Below are 27,837 nucleotides of genomic sequence, written 5' to 3' on the forward strand. Positions count from 1 at the left end.
TTCAGAGCTCTGTGAGAACCGTTGTCTCCGTGCGTGGGACGGGACTCTGGAAGTGGAACTTTTACTACGACTTTAAAGCATATATCTTAGATAAAGAGCTTGACTGTCTTAAAGTGAGAAAGTTAGACCGTTTTTTTTTTTTTTCTGTCAGAAACGAAGAACGTTTAATTATTTCTGCCAAACTCGAAACGAAGAATATAAGATCTTGCCGGGTAATCGGTTAGTTTTGCTTCCAACATTCTTTCAGGTACGTACGACTCAGTGGTTGACCAACCACAAAGTTTAAAACTATTTAGGCCTAAATAAAATTGCGTAATTTAATATGAAAATAAAGAGTATAGGCCCATGCTTAGATTTAAATGTATTTTTTTGCTGTTTGCTCAAATTGAGTTAAGTTGTTGCTTTTTCGGTAATCGGTACGTAGAATGTTTTTTTTAGACACTGAGAAATGTATTTAAGAAAATCAATAGCCGACAACTTGTCGTTTCCGTCGTTCTCAATTTGTCTTTTGCATTTCATCGACGGGCAAACAGTGATTATTGGATCTTAACTGCACCTGCAGTTTGGGCCAATATGCAAGCAATTTAGGCTATAGGCTACTATAGCTCGCCTCAATCTATGGCAAATAGGCTAATATGTATTATGTAAGCCTATAGCTATTCTTTATTAAGATACCTTTTTGTATTAGTTTGTTTTAAATAGGCATATCGTTATTAAAATAATAATAATAATAATTTAAAAAAAAAATCATTTTTGTATGAGTCCAGGAATACCAGGATGAGGTCTGGGTGTCTTGGGAGGCTGGACACTGCCTACATGGCATCATGGGGCATTAATTGTTTTTGACAGATGTGAGACATGTGACTGCAGGGTTGGAATTCAGCAGATGATTGAGTTTCTGTGTTGTAGCAGCACACGACAGGCAGAGTGTTTGGGACCAGTGGGTGTTTGACCTGACCCTGACTGCCCAGCTTGAAAATGCTGTTTGTCGGCCAAACTTCAGAGAACAACCACTTTGTTACTCATGACAGAGTCTGCTGCTTACTACTACTACTACTACTATACTACAGTAGTAGGCCTACTACAGTAGTACTACTAGGCCTACTACTACTACTACAGTAGTAATACAGTAGTAGGGTCTACTACACTACAGTAGTAGTAGTAGTACTACTACTACAGTACTACAGTAGTATTAGTAGTACTACTAATTAGAAAAATCACACCCGTGTGAAGTGAGGGGCGCTCTTATCATCTTACAACATCGAGGACAAAACAAACGTTAAACTCTGTTCATTGTCAATGGCGTTTTTAATGTTTGTCTAAGCAAGGTAAAACAAACATTAAACCTGTATATAGGAGGGGCTAGCCCCTCAAAAACTAGTAAAAAACTATGACACTTTCTGTCTCTCTCCCCCCAGTATCTACCACTTATAACGGGTGTCCCCTGTGGCCCCACCCGTTATGCGATGCTTAGCCAATCACGGTGCAGAATGGCACACCTTCCAGCCAATCACAGCGCCAATTTGGGCGCCACACATGCGCCCCGAAATGTGCCAATTCCGTCCTCAAATTTTGAGGACATTACTAACTAGAAATGCACTCTGACGAGCTGCCAATTTGCACTTGCACTTATTATGTTGGCCACGAATGGCCAACATAATAAGTTTGAAACTCAAATTGGTTACGTCATCCACATATGACGTAACTATGTATGTTTATGTAAAAACGGTGGTTCCTGATTGGCCAAGGGTGTCACCAAAAATTCACAATCCCTGATTGGCCGAGGATGTCACAAAAAATTCACAATCCCTGATTGGCCGAGGGTGTCACCGACATACGCAGCCGAAAACAACTTTGAAGAAGTTCTTTCACCTATCTAACTGCCACTTATAATGGGTTTCCTCTGTGGCACACCTGTTATGCAATGCTCAACCAATCACAGAGCAGAATGGCACACCTCCAATCACGTTTGAAACGCGTTCGTTTCTCTAGACTGCTCATGCTGCTTGTGATGAAATAAAGAAACTCAAACTTTATTAAGAGAGTGCGGATATTCCCCTTTTTCCATTGATCTTCAAGAATCTGCACCCATCAGCTACAGAGACTCAACTTGACTCCCTGAGTAGAGCGCCTTCACCTATAGAGGTTTTGTTACACCTCCAATCACAGCACCATACACGGTCATTTTTCCCATCGCCAATTTCCGTCCAATCACAGCACTAATTTCCATCCTCAAATTTGGCGCCGTATACATGGTAATTTTCTATCCTCAACATTTGTGGACACTACTAAAATGATTCTAGACTGGATAGATAGAGAATTGTGGGAAACTCATGGGGAGCAGCATGCTGACCTGTACCACTTGTAGCTGATCAGGCAGACTCAGAAGGCAGACACGGTCTGTAGGGACATATCCACTTAGTGGCTGGAACACTATACACATAGTATAGCAGCTGATACAGTACATGAGGTTATAAGAATAAAAAATCTGCACACCAGTATTGCTACTCCCAAATGTATCTACTTTTGTAACGTTTCCTCTGTCTGAGGAAGAAACTGGTAGTTCAAAACTTTCATTTGGGGGCAATACTGGTGTGCATACTTTTTGAGGGGCACTAGCCCCTCCTATGACCATCTATGTGTGTTTGAGTGTACCACGGAATGTGATGATTTGATTGGCTGAGCACGGAATGTGATGTATGTTCATGTATGATATAAGAGCGCCCCTCACTTCACACAAGTGTGATTTTTTTAAAAGATGTTTATCAGCTACTCTCAACTTAATGTAGCCTACATGAGTTTAGACATAAGGTGAAAAAGTTTGCAGCACAGCGGCAGATCCACATAAGAAGGTTGTCTGCATAAGGCATTATTGTCTTTTATCATGATGATGTATAATAATGTGTATGCCGGGCGGCTGGTGTAGCCGTCTGGGCACCTTGGCTGGTAATCCAGTCTGGCAGTGTGCCGCGGGTTCGACTCCCGATCCCGACGGCCTTTACTGCGTGTCACCCCCCCATCTCTATCTCCCCATTTCCTGTCAGCCTACTGTATACCTATCCCTCTATGAAAAAGAAAATAAAAAGGCGAAAGCCACAAAAAATATAAAAAATAATAATAATAATAATGTGTATGCAGTAACCGTGCTGCTACCGACTAATACACACATACACCCATGTACACACCCTTGCAGTAACCACAATAACCGTGCTGCTACCGACTAATAGACACACATATACACAAAGCCACAGGTTGGAGCGGTTAGCACCTCTCAATAATAATGATATTAAGGCAGATATAGCCTGATGATAACAATGTAGGAATCTCCCCAGCTAGTGGCCACCTGACACTAACACACAAATTATACCTCTCTCTACCTGTCTGGCTTGCCCTCTCTCTCTCTCTCTCTCTCTCTCTCTCCTTCTCTCTCTCTCACTACAACAACAGAGGGGCTCTTGTGTGATCCTCTCTGGCCGGTGCCCCAATTTTTTTCCCCCTTACTCGAATCCATGGCAACACTGTTCCCGCGACGAGCAGTCTTGACTTTTTCTGCCTCCTGCTCCTGAAACAAAGGCAAGAAGTTAGTGGGGGGAGGGAGGGGAACAAGGGAGCGAGGGGAGTACAGGGGATGGAAGGATATGAAGGAATGAGGGACGGAATGAGGGGGAGTTGTCTGGCCTGGAGGCTCTGAGGCGAGACCCCCACTGCACTGACTGCAGTGTGTGCCAAAGGGTCATTTAGAGAGGAGAGTTATTACACTTACCCCCAGAACTGTAGACGGTGGGCAGTGCCAGCCAGGGACAGTCTAGGCCAGGGGCCTTGGACACCACCACCTCCAATATAGTCCAATTTAAGTGCTTCAATAGGATTGGTGAATGTGGTAGAGGACCTGGCTAAGATATGTATGCACTTCATTTAGCGGAGAATATCTCAACTGTTCTTGACTAATATGACCCCAGCGAACAACTTAGGAACTGTGAGAAATTCTCTATCCGGGACGAAATACCCGAAAATGACCACGCCCTTTTAAAAATAACCGCTACTTAAAACATGGCTCTACTGTATCTACTAAACTGTTGGAGCTACAGATGTTCTGACATGCTCAAAATGTTCAGAATACTCAATACATATGTACACGGTGGTCATCCTTCCATAAGTTAATGGCAGGGTGAAAACTATAGCCGCAATTTGCCATTGACAGCCCATACATCAAAACAGACAAAGTCCTAATTGTATTAAATTAAGTCAAACTCACCAACATTGCAGCTGTACGAAAAGCTTGAATTATCCTCTTTCTATTTGCAAAGTGCTTGTTTCATAAAACTCCACCGTAGACATGCTATGAGCTACTTTATGTCAAGAAATTCCTTGCATTTCTTTCTAAAGGCTCATTCATAGTCTGGATTTTTGAGGGTGAGGTGACCACCGCTCCAGTGGTGAGTAAAAACAGAGAGAAGGGCTGGAGCGGTGGCGGTGGTTTGCTCTTCACCGCGGCTTGTGACGTCATGTTGTAGTTCGGTGGTCACCTAACCACCGAAAATCCAGACTATGTACAGTATGAGCCTTAAGTTTGGAAGTGTTGGTTGGATAATCACTCAACGGCCCTACATACCACCTGAATCACTCAACGGCCCTGCATACCACCTGAATACCACTCAACGGCCCTACATACCACCTGAATACCACTCAACGGCCCTACATACCACCTGAATACCACTCAACGGCCCTACATACCACCTGAATACCACTCAACGGCCCTACAGACCACCTGAATCTGCACATAATGCAGGAGCAGGATGTTGCTTTACTGAAAGTCAGCGCTTCCAAACTTCAAAAAATCACCTGCAAGGAATTTATTGATATAAAGTAGCTCATAGCATGTCTACGGTGGATTTTTATGAAATAAATACTTTGCAGATAGAAAGAAGATAAATTAAGCTTTTTGTACAGCTGCAATGTTGGTGAGTTTGACTTAATTTGATTTATTACAACTAGGACTTTGTCTGTTTGGATGTATGGGCTGTCAATGGCAAATTGTGGCTAGTTTCCACCCTGCCATTAACTTATGGAAAGATGACCACTGTGTGCATATGCTCTATTGAGTGTTCAAACATGTGTACTACTGTATTCTGAACATTTTCAGGAACTCAGAATATCTGTATCTGTAACAGTTTAGAAGATAGAGCCATGTTTTAAGTAGCAGTTATTTTAAAAAGGGTGTGGTCACTTTTGGTTATTTCGTCCCGGATAGGAAATTTCTCGCAGTTCTTAAGTTGTTCGCGGGGGTCATATTAGTCAAGAACAGTTGAGATATTCTCCGCTAAATGAAGTGCATATCTTAGCCTAGACTAATGAGGTGGATGCCTTCAGTGACACAGGGAAGCCAAGCCAGTAGATGTAGTAGAAAGTCAATGAGCGAGTATTATTGAAATCAAAGTGCTGGTAGTTATTACAGGAGTTTCTGTACAGACATAATGTGCTTGGGTTTTGGTGATACTGGGAGCCATGCATTGTTGATAAGAGGTACAAGTCAGAGAACCTGATAACAGCTGCCGGATACTGGTTTACGTACTTACTGCGTTGTTATCCGTGAGTTAAAGACAGTGTGTTAATATTTTGACAAGGTATGTATTGATAATGGTAGTCAAGAATGTCCTCTGTTGTAGAGTGAATTAGATAGGGATGCCTACATGTAGCTTTTAGCTGTCATCTTTAACTGTTTAACCCATTTAGGCCCAGATTTCTGAAATAAATATTTTCACGATTTTTCAAAAATAGCAAATCTACAAAAATAGCAGATCTACAAGCTCATAGCGCGCCACTCGGTGGCGCGCTATGAGCTTGTAGATCTGCTATTTTTCAATAGCTAAATTATAACATAATGATTAAAACACCAAAAGGGGTTCCCGCCCCAAAATGGATTAAAGGCCATTCACACTGAGCAAGCACTATAACTATAGAAATATAGTTTTAAAAATCATTCTAAGTCAAGTGGATGGTAGAGTTCACATCGACTATAAAGAATACAACAGTGAATGATATAGTTATAGTTATCTTTATAGTTATAGTGCTCAGTGTGAATTGCACTTAATCCTGTCCGCTTTCACCCTGCAATTTGAAAGTCTGTTTAGTCCACTGTAGAAGAATGGGCAAGGTATTGTTTTAATGGTTTACACTAGTGTCAGATATCTGTGTGATTTGTGATGAAAGCAAAACTAAGGTTTTCAAATAATTAGGTCAAAATAGTTCAAAGCCTGGCTGTACAATATGGGGGCATGAGAGAGACTCCCACAGCACACAAAGCTGCAAGAAGGGCAGTATTGTTGCTTGGTTGCACACTGACTCCTGGTACGGATGTCTCCACAGTCCACACTGCTTCTGACTTTACTGGTTCAAAGAACTTGGAGCTAAGGTCACTCTTCTGAAGTTTTTCTTTCCTTCCGCCATTGTGGCAAACCGGACTTGGTTGGCTTTATGACATGATGGGATGTGAAGTTTCTGTTCTCTGTGTAATAACCTCATTTACTGCATGACAGACAAACAAATGAAAATGGGTCACACAGGGAAGTGCAGTATATTATGGCTATTGCAAAAAAAAAAATCAAGACCTGTTTATGAAATATTAAATCATTAACACTATTCCGTTCACAAGACCTTTTCAATGAGGGTTAGTGTGTCACACCCTTGTTTTTCCTCATATCTCACCTCATGACATTACTCATAGCAGGGCTGCAAAACAGATTGGAAGTTACTCTTTACAGGGCAGTACTGTACATTTTGCTATCACACTTTGTACCCAGCACTGGCTGACAGATTGTCTCTGTATTTCTGTTTACTTTAGCCTCCTGACATCAGCGAGCGATGTTCGAGAAGCAGCGCTATGATAGCCCACCTGTCTACAGTCCGCCCTATACCTCTCCATCTCACAATGGCTTCGGCGCACCAGGGAGCTTCCAGGCCCCACAGAGCCAGTATGACCCATATCCTCCTCCGCCAGGATCCTACTACATCGAAGACAAACCACCGCAGCACTTCTACAAGTGGCGGTCGCCCCCCGGGATCATCAAGGCTATGATGGCTGCGATAATTGTGCTGTGCGTGGGAATATTTGCCTGTGTGGCCTCCACTCTGATGTGGGACATGCAGTATGGATACGGGATGGGCGGCGGCGGCTATGGCGGCGGCATGGGTTATGGCACTGGTGGTGGTTACATGGGGGGCAGTTATGGGTCAGGATACGGAGGAGGAGGCTACGGGGGATACGGGGGATACGGTAGTGGCGGCTACGGGGGATATGGTAGTGGCTCCCTAACGCCATACTCTGCCAAAACAGCTATGATTGCCTTGGCAGCCATTAACTTCATCGTGGCTTTAGGCTTCTTCATTGCTAGCTTCTCCAAAACCAACACGTTCCGCAGCAGGAAGTTCTACCTGGCGGTCATGGTAATGTCCATCATCATGGCTATCCTGCAGGTATGACAGAGGGGAGGCTGTACGTGTGCTCTTCCTTTAGCACAATGGTTTTCAACCCTTTTCATATCAAGGCCCATTATTTATTCTGCATTTGAGCCACAGACCACCATTTGATGAGATTTAGCCTTGCAGACCCAAAACTAAAGAATATGTGCACATCTCCATGCTGTATTGATGTTGGTACCATAGGAAAGATAACAGGCAAACATTGATCAAAATAACAATTCTTCTACATCCTCAGCGTAATGCAGATAATAATAATTTAACTCAAGAGTTAAAGATCTATAATGGTCCATTTGGTTCCCAACTCTCCAGCCTTTAGCTGGGGACTATCTGGTGGTCCTCGGACCTAGTTGAGAACCACTGCTTTAGCAAGTTCACACCATTACATTTTCAGTATAGCAATGCATACAATAACACTAATTGTTTTGTGGATGATATCAACCTTAACAGATTTGAGACAAATTGTTTTCACCATCAGTAGATACAGTATAAACTAATCATATCCTTAAATCCTATGTAAAGTTATCAAACCCTTCACTTTTCTTGCAGGGCATCATAAACATTGTGTACATTGTCGGGGTGAACCCTATGGCCCAGAGCTCCTCTAATATGATGTACAACCCAATGCTCATGATGTGTCAGAACCTGTACCAGACCAGCTATTCCCAGATGGGAGGAATGGGAGGCTTCCCTTCGTACAACCAGTACCTCTACCACTACTGCTTTGTGGACCCGCAAGAGGTTGGTTTGATGTCCGCATTCAAACTATTGTTTCCTTGGTTAAAAGAATGGTCATGTGGGTTATAATGAGAACATTTACAAGCTGTTACACATTTAAACACTTTCAACCTGGCAGTTCAGTCTGGGCATGTCAGCATTGCATTCTTCTGAGATTGTATGTCGGCTATTTCCCATATTTGTTAGAGGGCTTAAATAGTTACATTATTTTTGACTAGCCTGGGATCAATACCATTTTCGGGTTTCTGTTCTGGTCAGAGTTGAAATAACTTTACGTCATCAGGCGGCCGGGACACACGACCGGAACCTCCGGTACCGTGCACCTCCAAAATAATTCCCCTAGTTTCAAATGTATTTAGTTCGTTAGAATCGTTTCGTTGCTTTTAGTATATTAATAATCATTTAGTATGTCCATCTTTTTTTCTAACCCGTGGCGTGACTAACAAGACTAAACTATATTGAGTCGCATTATGTGGGGAACAAAAACAATGTGACGCCACAATACATTTTCCTTTTTCCGAAACCGGATCAAATGGGGCAGTATAACAGGCTTTTCTCTGCGGTGGAAAGCCTGGTGACGCGAGGTACATTTTAGAAAAATAGCTTTAGTCTCAAAATATCTAGAATGGGCAGTGTACCTATTCTAGAAGATTTCTGTTTTTCTGAGTGATCTTGCTACATTTGGGATACATATCAGTGTTACTGATATAATGTTTATACTGCTACAACATACTCTTTCTTCTATTAAGAAAATGTAGAAAAGATAAAGCAGGTACAGTAGAGTAGGACATGATATGTGTTCTTTTTTCTTCAGTTTATCTACTTGAGAATTTTCCAGAACGTTGTGTGATTTCGCTTTTCTAGGGTGTTGCCATGGTGTGTGGATTCCTGGTTGTCATTGCCTTGGCTGTGGCAGCTTTCTACGCCTATAAAACACGGGGGAAGATCTGGCGCTATGGGAAACCCAACATCTACTGGGATCCTCCTCTGGCAGGCGGACTAGCCCCCGAGGGTAGAAATGTGGAGGAGTGGGTAAGAGACAGATGGACACTGCATACCAATTCAATAAGAGGATTTACAATGAAAAGCAAAATCTGATTTATTTATTTATTTTTTGACTTACTATCTGATGACGTTTAGCCTGTTTTTAGAGAGTTTGTTCCTACATTAATCCAGCCTAGGAAAAAGACAATGAAATTAAATAACCAATTTCATTACATGATCATGAAATTGTTGACTACCATTTTACAGTATATTGAACTTTAGACTGAATGGTTGTTTCAGCTGGAGTACTCGCTGTAGTCTGTAGTCTGAATAACTGTGATTTTTGTCTGTTTGAGAAATTACCTGCCACTTGTTTGGAAATTGGAAGTTAGCAAAGGCTTGATGAATCATCCCAGAATATAGGTCAGGTGCTTGTGGAGGTACAGACCACTAAGTCAACGTAGTGAAGGGCAGCCATAGCTGAGTGCGTAGCCTTGTGTGCAAAACGATTTTCACTGCTTTAGTATACTTCCGGATAGACTTTGAAATGTTCTTGGGTAGTTTAATGCACTCGTAAGTTTTTCACATTGTCTTCATGAGTTGAAAGTCCACAAGGAGTGTCATCTTACCTATAGCTTTTAGGATAAGTTATCAAGGATGAAACATTGAAAACATGACATACCGGTACTTTGGAGTAATGCTGTTGGTGTTTGAGTAATGCTTGTGGCGTGTGTGTGTGTGTGTGTGTGTGTGTGTGTGTGTACTGTGTGTGTGTGTGTGTGTGTGTGTGTGTGTGTGTGTGTGTGTGTGTGTGTGTGTGTGTGTGTGTGTGTGTGTGTGTGTGTGTGTGTGTGTGTGTGTGTGTGTGTGTGTGTGCACGCACGCGCGCGCACGCACAACCACATGATAGGACAAAAGAAGTGCACTGCACACTGGTCAGCAACAGCTCTGCCCATCCTATCATATCAGCATTGTATTTACTGTATGTTGATTAGCAAGAAATGATCTCAAACGTTTTGCAACATTGTCGTATCTCTGTCTATCTCTAGTATGAACACTTTGACAATGTAGAAGTTATGAACAGATCCTAGTGTCCTAAACACATCAATCAACATTGAAATCAGAGCAACATCGACTCAAAATATTGTCCACTCCACATCTCCGAGCTTTAACCACCTTTAACCTGGCGTCTCTATTGTGAGCATGGCATTATAGTTTAATGACATGCTATATAGTATAATGATTATACTGTGTAATGGAAATGAAAATACTACACTGCTCTAAATACTTCAGTGTAAGTTATAAATAATCCATAACAACTGTAGCTGACACTTTCTTTTGTGTGAAAATAGCAGATCCACAAACTCACAATGGCTCACATTGTGACGTTACGTATAGTGAGCTTGTGGATTGCCCTGTTTTTGCTATTATTGCATGACCTGTCCTACACAGTATGTATTTTAGCGCAAGTTTATAGTGTCTATCCTTATAGACGTAATAAACATAACTTAGGCTGTGTCTGTCACGTTGCTCAGGGTCATTGCTGATAGCAGTCGGTGATTGTTTGTTCTAGCACTACTAGCTGGTTTCACCCTGCGTAATCATTAACCAACAAAGAGGACCGGAGGTAGGCAGGTGGTTTCTAGGGAGCTGCCTGTGAGATTTAAACATCAACAGTGTGTCAGTCTCATGGTATTGTTTCCTATCATAAGGACTGATTATTGATCTGACCTGCCTCTATACATTCAGATGATGACACGTGTTTCATTGTGGGACCCACGGTGAGTCATATGGGCTCACTAATGTATAAGAACACCTAATGAGCTTAGTTGAAGTTAGTTAGCTGCCATAAAAGGCACATTATTAACAAAGGGGGAGAGGAACAACAACACCCAAAAAGTATTTAAAGTCACACTGCATTTTAGTTGTTTTGGCGACACCCCTGGAAGCTCCGTTGTCTGTTGGAACTGGGATTCCCAGAATTCAGATCAAATCCAAAACACAGATAGGTCCAGGTGCATACCACATAGGCTCTAATGCAGCCCGGCAACCTTTGCTGTGTGTCTCTCTCTCCCTGTTTCCTGTCCATCTTCACTATCCACTATCAATATCGATACCCCCAACTCCATCCCCGGGCCTTTTAGTAATTACTTTCAGACAAATTCTCAAGTTCACAAATGCAACACTAGACAGGCTACAGGCTACAGGCTAAACACGGCTGTGCTTAGATTCTTTGTTGAACGTTATGTCTCTGCGCCCGTGCGCCGTACAGCCGAGATCCAAGCCATTCTATGTATTTTTGTAAACTCGTCAATCTGGGTTCCTTGATGCTGTCTCCATGCTGGAAAGCTGAAAATCTAATTCCGTTTTCTGGCTCATTCCATCGACGTGACCTGCTGTGGCACGTATTTACTGAGCAAGTCTGCACCATTGTGAGGTCAGTTTAAAAAAAGAACGTATACAAGCACATTGAGCGACCGGATGGTCGCTCAATGTAAACAAACCAGACAAGCCAACAAGTATGGCGGCCGCTACCACGTGACACATATGTTGACGCCCCCTCCAGGAGATTTTGGTACACACAATAAGCCCCCAGGGCTTCTTGCCTCCTCCTGGCACTTTCCCTTTTTTATTTTTGTATGCTTTAATGTATTGCTCTATACTGTGCTAATTGCTAAATAAAAAATCAAATCAAATCAAATAAAGGCAGAAAAAGACCAAAAATATCAAAAGAACACACATCTTTAAAGAAAACACTATATATGCCAAATGCATGAAGGTCCTAGCGCTGAGGTTATTTTAGGAACACGGTTTTCAGAAATGGTAATTTTTTACTTTAACAGTTTGTCTGCAGAATTAATTAAATCGCAATGCCACGTTCACTGTATGGATTTCACTAACCTTTGAAGAATGACCGCGCCGACATCCTTTTCATGAAAATCTGCTTTAAAATGGTGTGATCCTTTGTCGTAGTGTTGAAAAATAATCCAAAATGGCGATCACAACAACAGAGCGGACGAAGAGCGTGTCTGCTGTGCACCACCGCCGCCATTAAACAGCATTGGGCCTCAATTTCCCAGAACCCTTTGCATGCCAGTGCGACAAATGTTTTTCCGTCATCAAAACGCATCACCTATCCCACTCTGTCCGATGGTCTTAAAACGTATTCAAAACGTGAATTAAACAATGAAAACATAACTTGTGTAACTCGTTATTGGGAGGGAAGCTGTTCTTTTTTTTGTCACTTAGATTTGTATTAATTTTTTGAACAAAAATACAATATAAACAATAGCAAAAGAAAAACACATAGTACAAACAAACATGAAAAATAAAAAAGGAAAATAAATAAAATCGACATTGCGTATCAAATCTTGCATGTTACTTTACATATTCCTAGACATTTTCTGTTGTTCCTCATTCCCCCATGCCCTTATTCTTTATGTTCGGTCTTAAATATTGTCCATTTGGACCAGTCCTCCATTTGTTCTTCCCACTGTCTCAGACGGTGTGTCAGTTTCTCCATGAGGTATATCTCCTGAATCAACTCCTCCCATTGTCCCTGTGTTGGAGGATCCATTTCCTTGTGATAGCTTTCTTTCCTGCCGCCAATAAAATGTTTACCAGATATCTATCCTCTCCTCGTATCTTCCCCCCCCATCAAGTTTCCTAAATACATCACACCTCATAGGCACCTCATATCCCAATATATTTTGTATTTGATCATGTATCATTTTCCAAAAATCATCTTCCAAGAGGGAAGCTGTTCTACAATCAATTAACCTGTGTAACTCGTGAATGGGGCGAAAGTGTTAAAATACATAAATACTGTAAACTGCTTGAGAAAAAATGGGAATTTAACAAAGACCTATGCAGGCATGTTCAATTGAATTCTAACTTTTATTTATTCTCAAAAGACCTCAACGATGAAAAGAAAAGAAAACAGAAACATTTCCCTACCGTGTGATACAACACAAGTTTAAAAGCAGTTGCAGAAACTTGTGGGAAGTAGTGGGAATCAAATATTTAAATTAGCTGTATGCTATGGGAGAACTGATTTTTAATTCAAGTTGTAGGTCATTCCAAGTGGTTGCAGCATTAAAACAAAAGGTTGTCATGGTGTTTAGCCGTGCAGTGGAGTCATGCTATGTTTACAGCTGTGTGTTTGTGGTTGGAGTGCGAGGTTGTCATTGCCTGCACTATACAGCATGGCATCATACAGTACGTGTACACAGCAGGCAGCGTGGTGTCATGGAGGAGGGGTGTGGATGAGGCTAGCCCAACCCAGAGTGAATCCTACAGTAAGACTGGCATCATCTAATAATGGAGGAATGGTTGTTTGTGTTATCAGACTTGGGTGAAGTGTGCCATGCCTAGCACTTTGCTTACAGTACATGGCTCCTGTAATCACATAGCCATTTTAGGGTTGTCTGTGTTTAAAATTGGAACCCATCTCTGCCGTTGCTCGCTGACCATTGGGAGGGTTGTCTCTCTGGTGACCTCACACGCACTGGGTTAGTCCTGGTTAAGACACTAGCTTCATTCAGAATGCCCAGGCTGGCTGCATTGTGTCACCAGGGTCACCAGAATGATGTCACCAGGGTCTGCTGATGGAGGGTTTGCTCGCCTGTTGGTAGTATTCAAGAGATCCACAGATATAGAATTATGACTCTGTTGGACTGGTTACTCAGACATGGATTGAGCTGTATGTCTAAATATACAAGTGCATGTTGTCGTTATGTGGGAAATAGAGAGAGAATAGTTCAGAATGATTTGTTTGATTGGTATTACATAAGTTAAAATATGATGACACAAACATTGCTGAGCGCTGTCTACATGCAGAGATTTAATATTTTTTTCCTGTTAATCCATGAATGGTTTATTTTTTGTTGGGAGGGACTGTTCTGATTTGGTGCTTGGCAGATGAGTTGTGTTGTTGACCAGGGATGAATAGTGTAAGGAGCTATTTGAAATTGTTTCACTGCAACCTTCACTGCAATCAATCTGTCAATTACTGCCGCCCAATAACACTTGTTGTGCATTCACATTTGTATTGTATTGCAGAGCACAAGTGGCATCCTCATTTCTGTAATAACATTATTTATTTACTCACATACATAGTTGCAACTAAATACTGATTTGTAGCTACAGTTTCAGACGTAGAATTGTAGTAGCTGACTGAAATCTTTGTTTTATTTGCCAACATTCCTGATTAATTGCAACATTACCGTATGCGGCCTCTCCCTTTACTCGCTCTGTGCTTTATATTACCCAATTCCTTCTGCTCTACCTCTCCCTACGGTTCTCCATCATGCTGCTATGTCTCCTTCCCCTCTTCTCCCATTCCCATCTGCTTTCCCTTTCTCTTTTATTATTCCAAGTGTATCTCTGTCTACTGTTCCCTACACATCTATACTTTCCTGCTGTTCTTACCTCCTTTGTCACACCCCATGCTCTCTTCACCGTATCTTTCCCTCCCCGCCTCTCTGCCACAGGTCCAAGGGCCTCACACATTCTTACCCTGCTTACTTACTTACTTTGGTCTGCTCACGGCCCAGCGACCACTGTGCTGCACGCAGAGAGAGGTAGGGCATTGTTGGGATTCTTGGATGGCGTGTACTCTACAAAGGTAGTTTTCCTGCAGCTGCTGGAAGGGTCCCACCTATCCAACCACTCCCATTTTGATTGTTGTTGTTTTTTGGGGGTACGGGGTACGTTGCTCACAGTAATGCAATATTACTTGGGCAGTATTGGGCAATATTACTTAGAGCAATGTGTTACGTATTATTTATTACTCCTTAGAAAAAGTTATAATATTATATTACTTATTACTTGGAATCAAGACATAGATATATTACATATTATATAATATTACTTTTGCGCCCCCCCCCCCCCCCCCCCCCCCAGCAAAAAAGGGATGTACAACAACACAATCTGATTAGTCAACTTCTTTTAGAACTGAATCCAATTGTTTTGAATAATAATATTAAGAAGAAGAGTCACCAATCAGCCAAAAAGGCTATAAAATAAAGCAGCAATCTCTCTCGACCTTTTAAATTAAATGTTTTCAAGCCAACAACCAACAAAACAAAAACAAAAAAGTAATAAGTAATATATGCTATTTTTTACAAAGTAAATATATATTATTACTGTTTTTGCAGAGTAATACCTTACTCATTACTGGGAAAAGTCATATATTACTAGTAACTAGCCCAACACTGCAAATGAGTTCCATTGTATGTAGTATATAAAACACTATGCTACAGTCACAATGCAGTGACAAAGCGACAGGCTGCAATTCATTTTCAATTGAAGCCAACAACATGAGGCTAAAAGTGAGGCCCAATACTTGTTGCCGTGTGACACACCACAGTTTAGCTGGCCTTTTTCAGTGCTCCAATGACACGGTGAAGTGTCAATCAAACATATGTTTTTGTTTCACCATTTCGACATCCCTTCTCTCTCCCCACAATTCTTGGTCTGTTCTTTAAGGAAGACATTTTTATTCTAGCTGGAAACCAGTTCTGTTCCCTGTGCCCTACCCTTTTAATTTATGTAGTATGGCTTGAGCAACCCTTCAACGGCAACGCAGCAACAGTGTAGCTGTCTGGCCACCCTTGGTGGCTTCATAGATTTTGTTGCTCCCTAGTATGAACACTAAATCCTCACTTGTAAGCATGAGGGTAAGCTGTTTTTTGAGCCAATTGGGTGTTTCTGACATAAGCTGTGAGGTTTTTTTCCGACATCCTTTGGTTAAATTTACAGCACTCTCCCACCCTCCCAAGTGTCTTTGTTGTATTTCTTGCACAGGACATGTCACACAGTACAGTTAACAGATTGACCAGGGCCACTGGGGAAGGCATGTGTTGTCCGACCCCAAGGCATTAATTGTGTAAAATGCCTTTCAAAACCTCCCCCCTCACACAGGAAGGAATAGGAGCTATAGATTAAGGCGTTTTTGGGGGCCTTTCCCATTTGTTTGATGGTAGGAAGGAAAGGGAAAGGAGAAGCACATCCATTGCAGGTGTACAAATGTGCAATATACGTTTTGTGTTTTGTCCACCAAATACATAAGTAGAGCGGCCGCTTGGGAACCAGATGGTTTGACCCGCTCCTGAGTTGGTGTCGAAGTGTCCTTGAGCGAGACACTGCTCTCGACACTGCTCCCGATGAGCAGGTTGGTCACTTGCATGGTTTCCTCTGTCATCGGTGTGTGAATGTGTATGTGAATGTGTGTGTGAATGTGTGTGTGAATGGGTGAGTGTAATGCACATTGTAAAGTGTTTTGGATATAGGCACTATATAATATGCACAATATATTTATCAATTTAGGTTAAGGGTTCATCTTGAGTTGACTATGACGGTATCAAAGAATCAGTGGACTGACAAAATGAAAAAGAAAAATCACACCTGTGTGAAGTGAGGGGCGCTCTAATCAATGTACATCAAGAATGGTGGTCCCTTATTGGCCAAGGTTGGCCACTGACATACCCAACCGATTTGCTCAGACACATATGACGTAAATTCTCCATACATTGTCAATGGCATTTAATGTTTGTGCTCAGACAGAATCTACACTATGTTTATAGGAGGGGCTAGCGTCCCTCAGGAAAACACAAACCGTTTCGATAAACAAGAATTCTTTAATGGAAAGACAAATGAGTCTCATGGGTTCTGGTTTGTCAAGGGTGATTTTAGAGTTTCTTTTCTGTTGTTTATTAGTCTTTGGATTCTTCGGAACCTAGTGAACCAAGCAGGTAATCCACAATTAATTGAAGTCTGTGCTGTCCAATTACATGCCCTATTGCTCACTCAGAAAGTTAAACATTTGTTTACGCTCTCCTGGACATAGCAGTTCAGCCTCTGTGGGAAGCGGTTGCATGCTAAAGCTAATACCATTCAAACACTACGCCTTTTAACCCCTGCATGGTCCATTAAAAGTGCATAGCGGACCTGTACGTTAATGTCATTTAAATGGCAAAAATTAAAAGGGCTTTCTTTAACAGAAAGTCAGCATGTAAATTGGTCTGCAGGTGGCCCCTGTGTCTGTTCTGCAGGTGGCCCCTGTGTCTGTTCTTGTTATTTGTTTGTTTTCGCTGACCCTCTTCCCTCCGTGCTTCCTGACCCCTTTTAGGTGAACAATGTGGAGGAAAGCCACAGCACGCAGGACGCCCCCACCCTGGTGCTGTCGGAGAAGGCAGGCGGGCAGCTCAACGCCTCCGCTAACAGTGTCATCTCCTACCCCCCAGCCAAGATGGACAGCAGCTCCCTCACCGGAGACACCTACAACAACAACGTGTGGGTGAATCATACCAAAGCTTACTTCTGTTCCTAGCTCACTCAGAGTTTAGATACTTAATATTACCTCACAGGTGAAACCAGGCAGAATCTTGTTTGGAAGCATTTTATTTCCAAGGAAATTCCATCTAATGAGATATACTGTAGGTGTAGGCCTATTCTTTTTTTTGTCTTGATGTTGGAGTAACATAAAAGAAGCAGGCTCCAAACACACAACTCAAGCCTAATTTATAATTAGTCTGAAATAAGAGATTTTCAACTGCAAGTGTAAATGTCCACACAAGCATTATCTTATCAATACTCTCTATGAATACACCCTGATCACCTTAAAGTACACAGTATGTGACACATCCTCCCTTATTGGGACTTTCCCTTCCCTCGTTCTTACAATCACGGATTGCTTTAAGAACAGGAAGCATTAGGATTGCTTTAGTTTTCACCATGGCTTGACATGAATTCTCAAGGTTTTTGTTTGCATTGTTACAAGACCTGACCACAGTACTGTATGTCTTACTAAAGTCTTACAAATATTGAAGATAATGGCAGAAATTATTAGTTGTTTTACAGTTTAACAGAGAGCGAGTCTTCTTTTCATCAAGCAAAGGAACTGCCCTTGTTGACTTATGGTCTTTCACATAATAACATGCTGCAATAACTTAGCCAGAGGCTCAGATTCCTTAATAAATCTCTGCAAATGTCCAAAATGGGACAGGTTTCCTCTTAGCTTTATGAAGGAAATTCCTTTTTTCTTGTACTACTTAATTTAATTTACCTACTTCTTTATTTATTTATTTATTGTGAGTTAAGACCATGATCACATATGGTATGGAGCACACAGAGAACAAATTGATAGAACATGGCATAAAGGGTAACCGGAAATCTCACCCCAAAACACTGGCCGCTGGGGCGGTTCTTGTATTGTTTTATTTTGATTTAAAATCACACTTGTGTGAAGTGAGGGGCGCCAACTGTGGGTGCCACATGACGTCACTGCTAAAAGCAAACGTTAAAAGTCCATAGACTTGGCTGGGGTCCTGTTTTGTTGGGGGGGTCCTGTTTTGTTGGGGGGGTCCTGTTTTGTTGGGGGGGGTCCTGTTTTTGGGGGCATAAAAGCCCATAGACGTGGCTGCCACATGACGTCATTTCTGAAGGAACATTGGAGGGGATAGTGCCCCTCAAAAATAGGTTAAGTTTAGTAACAGGGTTAGGCTTTGGCACCATTTTAGTTAAGGTTGGGAATAAGATTAGGTTTAGGCATAGTTTATTGAGGTTACGTTTAGGAATACCCGGTAGAGACCGTTTGCCGAATTTGCGTCCTGGGAGACTTTGTTTTGGGGCGAGCGTTTTGGTATTCGGTTAAAGTACAACAAATGTTACACAACAAAGGAAGGACTCTTCAATAAAGCACCTAATTTATAAATAACTAATGGCTTATCTGATTGTACTAACAGATTTAACACATTTTGGGCGGGAACCCCTGTTGGTGTTTTAAACATTATGTTATAATTTAGCTATTGAAAAATAGCAGATCTACAAGCTCATAGCGCGCCACTCGGTGGCGCGCTATGAGCTTGTCTTGTAGGTCTGCTATTTTTGAAAAATCGTGAAAATATTTAGAAGATTTTTTTTTTATTTTGAGGTCATGCCTAAATGGGTTAAAACATAGATGGGTGGTTTAAAATTAAATTATACTTTGGCAAATACCTTTCCCTATATTTCATTATGCTTACATTGTTAGAAACAAAAGATCTTGGTCTCAGTGCTCCTGGTACAAAAAGGGTAGAATCATCATTGGCTGTGTGGTGTGCCCTCCATGGTGCAGTGTTTATGAAATTGTAGGGTGGGAGTTATTCATTACAAAGTGTGTTCATATAACTCTGAGACTAAACCCTAACCCCCCTACATTTAGTATAAATGTGACACTCTCAGAGTTAAATGAACACTCCACATTTGACTGTGTAGTGACTCAAAGGCTCTTGTTTTGAGACTTTGACTTAAAGTCTTTGGCTCCTATTACATAATTCCGAAAGGTTTTGGGTCACAATGTAATTTTGGTAAAGCTGCTTTTTTTTTTTTTTACTTGCTTGATTACTTCATAATCTGTCAAGGATAATGCCACTAATCCTACAGAACTTTCCTTTGCTCATACCTCACCTGATACCTCACCTGAATTGACAAGAAGATAGCAACACTTAAGTAAAGAAACAACTCTCTAACAGCTTAAAACAAATTGTAGCCAATTTGTGTCTTGATTCAAGCTCTGCTTCCGTTACAAATATTCTTTTTAGAGGGAGTGACAACGATCGGGTAACACCCAATAGAACAAACATGGGTAAATTCTCCTTCTACAACACTGCCACCAAAGTGTGGAATGCCCTGACACCATCCCTACCGGCTTCCTTCAAAACAGGCCAAAGGGGGAGGTAAATATCACTTCTCCATTAGAATGGTGTTCACCCCCACCCCATTTTTACCCCCCTCCCCTTTGTTCACTCTGTACTGTCATATAGTGTTTTATATTTGTAATTATATTGTATTTTGGTGTTATCTTTTATGCTATATTGCTGTATTGAATAAGACCTCAATGGAAACATTTAGACCCAAGTTTATGTCTATCCATGTAGAAGGTTGAGCTGATTTCAGAAGCAAACATTTAAGTATGCACTTAAGCATTGCTTATCTTCTTAGATAAGAGACAGCTTCAGCTTTTTTTCCACAGTTGTGAAACAGTTATCTGGTCATGCTGCCTGGGGCTGGGGCAAGAACCATGAATTTCTGCCATCTTATATTCTAGTGTACAATATTAATGCCTGAGAAGGTTTGCTCTATAATAACTTACTTGCATCTATTGTCGTGCCTCAGATATTCAGAGAAGCCCATGAGTTATCCACCAGAGGAGCCATCCCATGGTGGGGGAACCAGCTCCAGCCCATCAGAAGAGACAGCAGGGGTCCGCAAGCCCTCAGCCAATAGGGGGAAGAGGCATAGGCGTAACCCAGAGCTGGATGAGTCTCAGTATGAAACAGAGTACACCACAGGAGGGGAGACTGGCAATGAGCTTGATGACCTGGACGAGTGGGAGAAGTAAGAAATTAAGTTTACTACATATGGATTGTATTGGTACAGTACAGGACATGTGAAATTGTGAATCAGCGAGGATGATTTCACAAGACACAGACAAGATGGGTGTATAGCACCTCCAGAACAGTGTCCAACATCTCTGATGTACGTAAACCCTAAAACAAGGGGCTTATCCTACAGTGAAATTTCTAATAAATAAAATAAATACTCAGTAACACTCAATAAAGTGCTCACTAAGGCACATGCACAGTATGGTTGGAAACATGAATGCATAATGTCATACTTCATACTACAACATGAACACATGCATGCATGTGTTTGTGTACTCTCACACACACACACGTGCGCCTTTACACTCACATCCATGTCCAAGTTAGTGGTGTGCTTGGACCTTGCTCCGTCCAGTAGAGAGACTAATCCCCTAAGGCATGCCATTCCACATGGGTTTGTACTCTGAAATAATGAGAGAATTGGGCCAAAGGTATGAGTATACAGAGATATACAGGTCACTGTAGTTTATGCGAAAGCAACTGCACTTCCCTTCGTGAGACATTTTTTATCCGAACAAGCCACTTTCTTGACCTTGCAAGGGAGCACTCATACCTCAAAGTAAGTTCCTGTGGTTTAGTAGTAAACCTGTTGTGGCCCTAGGCCTATAGGGGGTCAAGTAAAGTTTACTTATGCAGAAACATGAATTCAAGTGATCAGTGGCCCGTAAAATTTGGCTTCTGACCTAAGACTACAACTTCTCTCTTTTTTCTACGTTTTTGTCTCTCACTTTCTTTTCCTTCTTCTGCCATGTCTACTTCCACCTGTCCTGTTGCTCCCTCTATCTGTCTTCAGTATCTACCCAGACATAGTGACTGACACACAACGCCACGAATATAAGAGGGAGTTCGATGCAGACCTGAGAGACTACAAGCACCTGTGTGCTGAGATGGACGATATTAATGATCAGCTAAACAAACTCAGTCGACAACTGGACACTCTGGATGACAGCTCTGCCAAATACCAGGTCAGATATACTGCATGAAACGCTTCACTAGGCAAGGCAAGATCATAGCACTTTCCATATATCAAGACAATTCCAAGTGCTTTAAATAAGGCATACAAAGTTACAAACACATGAAACGGCATTTGAAAGGGGAAATCCAACATGGATAATAATCCTTATTAATGGTTATGGTGCATACCACATAGGCGTATGTCCCCAGTTCAACTCCCGGTAGCTGTCTGCCCACTTTTCCCGTCTCTATCACTTAATGCCGAAATAATTCCCCCCCCCCCCCCCCACACACACACACACACACACACACAAAAGAAAAGGCATCCTGCCCACCGCTGTGGAGACTGGGATTCTATTCAATTCAATTCAGTGCCTCCAGCTTGGCCGGTTGCTCCAACAAACACAATTGCCGTGTTCTGCATGGGAGGTCATAGATAGACGAAGGCAATTCAATGTGCTTTTTTCATAAAGCATGGAAACACATAACATGGCATTTAAATGGGCATCCGGGTGGTGCAGGGGTAAATGACCTTCCCACCACGACAAGTCTGGGGTTCAAATCCTCTACAGTGCCTCCGGCTTGGCTGGGCACTCCAATTTACACAATTGGCTGTGTTCGGCAGGGGAAGGTGTTCTCTGTCGTTGCACAAGGGACTACTTCAGGTTAGTCTCAGGCCTCCCAGCCTGTTCAGCTGGGAGGGATAGCGTGTTCCTCAATTTACAATTTACAATTTAGGCATTTAGCAGACACTCTTAATCCAGATCGATTTTCATTAAGCAAGAACAAAAAGCATGGCAATTCCTCCATACACATTATCTCCTAGTGAAACTCCTCACTGTCATGTGAAAAGAAGTGCCCGTCGGATGAGACGTGGTTGTCTGGGAGACAGCGAGATCTACACCAATTTGTGATTTACCATTTAGGCATTTAGCAGACGCTCTTAATCCAACACCCAACTCCAGTCATTATTGGTAGAGACTGGGAGAATACACACATAAGGGGAATTGACAACAACTACATTGGAGACATTCTCAAGTATCCCAGAGAAAGTTCAAAGGCATGGTTAGAGCCCTGTTTTCTCACCTGTGTTTGATGCACCTTCAGATTGATTGATTGATTGATTGAAGAATTTATTAACAGTTTGCAGAATTACAGTACATTTCAAGCACAAACTCAATACAAAGGCTGTTAACTGTGAGTGGACGACCCAATTAAGCATTACACTTGTTTCCAACAGGGTCCACCATGTTCAAATCATCAAAACATTTAGAGACGTACAAATAGACACTTCTATAGACAGAACAGGAATTCATCAAAAAAGAATTCATCAAAAAGGAGGTAAAAAGGGAAAAGAAAAATATACAGTGAGGGGAAAAAAAAGGGGGGGCGGGGGGGGGGGGATTCACGTTCAGCTCCGTTAAATTGTTTGTTTTCCTTGGAGGAGCTGCGTTGGGTCCCCAAGTCGGCTCCGTGGCCGTACCTTGAGTTGGCTGTGTGGCCGTGACCATCTCTTGTGTTGTCCTTGCGTTGGGTCCCCAAGTTGGCTCAGTGGCCATACCTTGAGTTGGCTGTGTGGCCGCGACCGTCTCTTGTGTTGTCATTGCGTTCGTGTTTGAGGGATTCCGATTTTACAGGGGCCAGTTTCGAATTGCAGCCGTCCGTAGGTGCCCTTTGAGAGCGGTTTTGAAAGAGTCAAGGGATTCGCATGTCTTAATGACAGTTGGTAGGGCGTTCCACATTTTAGTGGCATAGGAGCGAAAAGAATTTAGTCCCTTGTTTGTGCCGAATCTGGGTTGTACATGGTTCGTTGCACTCCCTCTGGTGTTGTGGGTGTGGACTTCGTTAACATTAAGGAAGTATCTAGACAGGTACATGGGTATCTTGGTGGTGTATCGAATCTTGTGGACCAGACCCATTGCAAGATGCTGTACTCTGTCGTCGACCCTAAGCCATTCCAGCCTGTCGAAGTGGGCAGGGGTGAGGTGGGTTCGGGGGGCTAGATCAAGTAGGAGCCTGACCAGTTTGTTTTGGGAAGTCTGGAGCCTGGTTTTAAGGGCCTTTGAGGTGCTGTGGTACCAGGAGGTGCATGCATAGTCAAAGAAACCCTGTACAAGGGCTCCTGTTAAGGTCTTCAAGGTGTTTTTGTTGACCAGTGAGGAGATCCTGTAGAGGAATCTTGTTCTATGGTTGACTTTTTTGATTACGTTGGTGGCCATTTTATCACCGGAAAGATCAGCCTCCAGGATGGAACCTAGGTAGGTAATTTCATCTTTACGTGTGATAACATTGTCACCCACTCTAACCAAGAAGCCATTTGCCTTGCTGAGATTACTAATAGAGCCAAAGAGAATGGATTCAGTTTTTCCCAGGTGTAAAGATAGTTTGTTATCAGCGAGCCAGGTGCAGATTCTACCGAGTTCAGAGCTGAGGGCATTTTCAACCTGCAGTTTGTCCCTGTCCGAGACCAGCAGTGCTGAGTCATCTGCGAACAGGAACAAGTTGCAGTCACAGGCTGAAGTCATGTCGTTTACATATATTAGGAACAGTAGAGGCCCTAGTATGCTTCCTTGTGGAACGCCACAGCTCACTGGGAGGGGGGGGGACAGTGTTCCGTTCACTTCCACCATCTGTTCTCTCCCCTCCAGGTAGGATTGCATCCAGCTCACTGATGTGCTATCGAAACCAATTGCTTTTAGCTTGTTAACCAGTATGGAGTGGTTCACGGTGTCAAAAGCCTTTTGGAGGTCCAGCATGACCATGCCGCAGTATTTGCCAGCGTCCACCTCTTGTTTGATGTGGTCGCTCAAATAGAGGAGGCATGTGTCAGTGGAGTGGGATGTTCTGAAGCCAGATTGGAACTCGTACAATAATTTATTAGTGGCAAGATACTTTTCAACCTGTTCATAGACTATTTTTTCCATCACTTTCGAGATGGAACTAAGAATAGAAATAGGGCGGTAGTTGCCGGGGTCTAATTTACTCCCTTTCTTGTGCAAGGGGGTTACTTTGGCCAGTTTGAAATCTTGGGGGACCTGTCCCTGTTTGATGGAGAGGTTTACTATGTGGGTGATGATTGGAGCTATAGAGATGGCTGAGTCTCTGAGAAATTTGGAGGGAATGTTGTCATGTCCTGTGGCCTTGTGGGGTTGGAGGGCACTCAGTTTCTTAATTACCTCATCAGTTGTTACCATAACTAGTTTAAAATCGTCTTTACAAACACCTAGGTTTTTGTAGAAGGTTGTAATGTGCTCTACACCAAAGAGCCCAGAGTGGGAGGGCAGTTTGTTAACTCACAATGAGTTTTTCCTCTTTTTTATTGCAGGTTGTGGCAGAGGACTTTAATCGATTGAAGGACCTGAAGCGGGTGAGTGATCTTTTCTTATAAGCCACCTGACTAGAGTAATGCTCTTATGCTGCCATACCATAAACCATTACTGGCCCTGTTGTTTGAATAATAATAAAAATAAAGCTGTAAGAAATCCAGTTTTAAGACTTGAAATCAGAAAATGTATATTCAGTATGTAGCGTAATATTCCATGTTTGGCAGGAGAGTTGGGATGCACTGCAGTACAGTACAGTACAGTACAGTACAGTACAGTACAGTACAGTACAGTACAGTACAGTACAGTACAGTACAGTACAGTACAGTACAGTACAGTACAGTACAGTGTTCCTTTAATGTAAAACGTGAGAATGGGCCGGTAAGTGTCCTTTACTTGATTGACACTCACCACTGACCAGTTCTCTCGCTACTATCTAGACCTCAGATTACCAGGCTAAGAAGCAGAAGTGCCGCAGGTTGAGACACAAGTTGTTCCACCTCAAGCGCGTGGTCAAGGACTACGACAGGACCCACTCATAAAGTCAGTAGTTCTCTGCGCTACTCAGCCAACCCTGTGGTCTACACACCACAACACACACGTACAGAAACTCCTTGACAACATGGCCCAAATACAAAGACTATGCTCATAATTGCAGCAGAGACTGTGCAAAACGCTGAGACCAAAGTTGCCTTACACACACTGGAGATACGCACGCACGCACGCACGCACGCACGCACGCACGCACGCACGCACGCACGCACGCACGCGCACGCGCACACGCACGCACGCGCACACACACACACATGCAAATGCATGGACACACACACACACACATGCAAATGCATGGACACACACATTCCAGGCAACGGACATTAATGATAATGTTATAAGCTTGTATTTATCTCTCTCTCTCTCTCTCTCTCTCTCTCTCTCTCTCTCTCTCTGATATAATGTGCAGCTGACTAATCATTTACCAGGTCTGATAATATCTCACTACTACTCCCTCACCCGACAGAATAGGCTTGTATGGATGCAAATGTTCCCACCGTCCACAATACCCACTTCCACAGCAACACTGCCATTTCACTAAAAGGGACATTTCATTGTAGTCTTGTATTGAAGTGCTACTGGTTGTCGGCCGTCAGAGGCACTGGTCATCGTGGAAGAAAGGTTATTTGAAAGTCAGCTGACCTTTGGTCACATGTGATAACAGTATCAGGTGTTTTCTACACTGTTTGCTCTCTAGATTGGAGACTTTAATTTGCTTTATCTCTTTAGATAAGATCCGAAACATTATCAGAGCACGTAGAAACCAGTGAGATTAGTTGTTGCATCTGTTTGCTTTCAAACACACAAACTATTAACCACATAAATATTACGTAGGTCCCAAACACTTGATTGTTCTTCTCATCTTCGCCTAAAACATTCCCGTCAATTATGTCAATGTCAATGTTTTAGGCCATGGTTCTATTATGTATACAACATTATGTTCCATTGTGTGACTTTTTACTGCTTATCTTGGTTGTAGTTAAAACAAGAAGGGGTTGTACTGGACTAGTCACTGAGATATGTTGTATATAGTTTTGATGTCAGTGTCACAGCAGTCCTGTTCATACGTAATACGTTTAAGTTTAATAGGGATTGATTTGTGCTTTAATGTAACACAGGACCCAGAGGAACAAAAGCTAAGTATACATTTTATGCTCAGTTGTTAGGTCTATAAACATGGACTTGATATTGTTATTTGTACATATACTAGTAGGGATTGATAGTAGGTATTATGATTTCCCCCCTCAACTGATGCTATGCAAATCATAAAGTAACAACAGTTTATTTAACAATATTTGTCTCATTTGCCTGTGTATATATCATCTCACTATTTCTGAAGCCTAATTCATACTTTATTGTATGAATGTGTCACATGCCACAAATAACAGGGTCTTTTAACTAGTCATTTTTGGTGAGCGACGCAGTCACAAAATGACATAAATTAGGCTTAAGCGCAATATGATTGATTTGATTCCTCTAGTTGTGAAAATGATTATCTGCTGATTTCATGTGTGGTATAAGAGGTGAATTATCCACTCCATGTGCAAAGTGTTACTGGCAGAAGTTCGAAGATTATTTACACCTGTTTTGATTTGTCATGCAATTGTATTTGTTTATGAGGCACTGACGAGTCTGTGAAGAACATTGTCATTTTGCAAACCTTTTGTGAGTCATTTATTTTTTTTATATAAATTTGTTTTCTTTGATGCTGTTGTAAATTACATGTTTTGTAACTGAGTACTTCCAGGACGTATGATGTCTAAAAGGTATTGATATTCACTGAGTAATAAACATCTCTAATTGTCTAAATGTTACCTGGCTGTGAGTTAGCCCTATGTTTTCTGTCCCTTTAGCTATTTAAAATTACTGTCTGCATTTACAATTTGTGTCCAGTAGGGAGAGTCATAGGACTGAAATAGGCCTGCTGATTTTCTTTGACAGGGAGCACTGCTAATATCTGGCCAGCAACTTGCAGCAAGGTGCTTGGTGCAACTTCCCATTGACAGCCCATTCATCCAAACAGAAAAGTCCTATCTAATTGTATTAAACAGCGTCAAGCTCACCAACATTGCATGCTGTATGGAAAGCTTGAATTATCGAGTTTATTATTTCAATCTGTAAGTTTTTGTTTAATAAAAATCCACCGTAGACATGTTATGAGCTTTTTCCTGTCAAGAAATTCTTCCTCAGTGTCAGAGTTTGGAAGCGCTCGTTATCAGTAAAGCAATCTATTGCTGCCTCCTGCATTATGTGCAAATTAAAAACAGGTGGTACGCATCGGCATTTGAGTGATCTTCAACGAGGACTTCCAAACTCCCAACCCTTCATCACCTGCACAGAATTTCTGAAGTAGATCATAACATGTCTACAGTGGATTTTTATGA

The 27,837-nt window shown here is 42.0% G+C and overlaps 1 protein-coding gene across 4 annotated transcripts; it reads left to right on the forward strand.

Moving 5' to 3' along the window:
* LOC306926509 (occludin) lies at positions 1–27,267 on the forward strand. 4 transcript variants are annotated; one of them, XM_079505833.1, is made up of 11 exons: positions 1–247; positions 6,842–7,473; positions 8,026–8,217; positions 9,079–9,246; positions 16,274–16,372; positions 17,330–17,493; positions 19,782–19,916; positions 20,356–20,577; positions 21,418–21,589; positions 24,904–24,945; positions 25,342–27,267. In XM_079505833.1, the coding sequence occupies exons 2-11, from the start codon at positions 6,862–6,864 to the stop codon at positions 25,441–25,443; spliced, it is 1,908 nt and encodes a 635-aa protein (XP_079361959.1). In that variant the 5' UTR covers positions 1–247; positions 6,842–6,861; the 3' UTR covers positions 25,444–27,267. The 4 variants fall into 4 exon arrangements, with proteins under 4 accessions (XP_079361959.1, XP_079361961.1, XP_079361960.1 ...); XM_079505835.1 differs by lacking the exon at positions 19,782–19,916; XM_079505834.1 differs by lacking the exon at positions 16,274–16,372.
* The last annotated feature ends 570 nt before the right edge of the window (positions 27,268–27,837 follow it).

The sequence above is a fragment of the Electrona antarctica genome, assembly GCF_951216825.1.
Source record: "Electrona antarctica genome assembly, chromosome: 7".
Taxonomy (NCBI): domain Eukaryota; kingdom Metazoa; phylum Chordata; class Actinopteri; order Myctophiformes; family Myctophidae; genus Electrona; species Electrona antarctica.

What these genes read in the sequence shown, in the direction of transcription:
- LOC306926509 (XM_079505833.1), top strand. Translation starts at nt 6,862, where the DNA reads ATGTTCGAGAAGCAGCGCTATGATAGCCCACCTGTCTACAGTCCGCCC. An exon ending in GTAGAAATGTGGAGGAGTGG is followed by an intron (nt 9,247 to 16,273) that starts GTAAGAGACAGA and finishes ATACATAAGTAG; the next exon opens with AGCGGCCGCTTGGGAACCAG. An exon ending in GATTGAAGGACCTGAAGCGG is followed by an intron (nt 24,946 to 25,341) that starts GTGAGTGATCTT and finishes GCTACTATCTAG; the next exon opens with ACCTCAGATTACCAGGCTAA.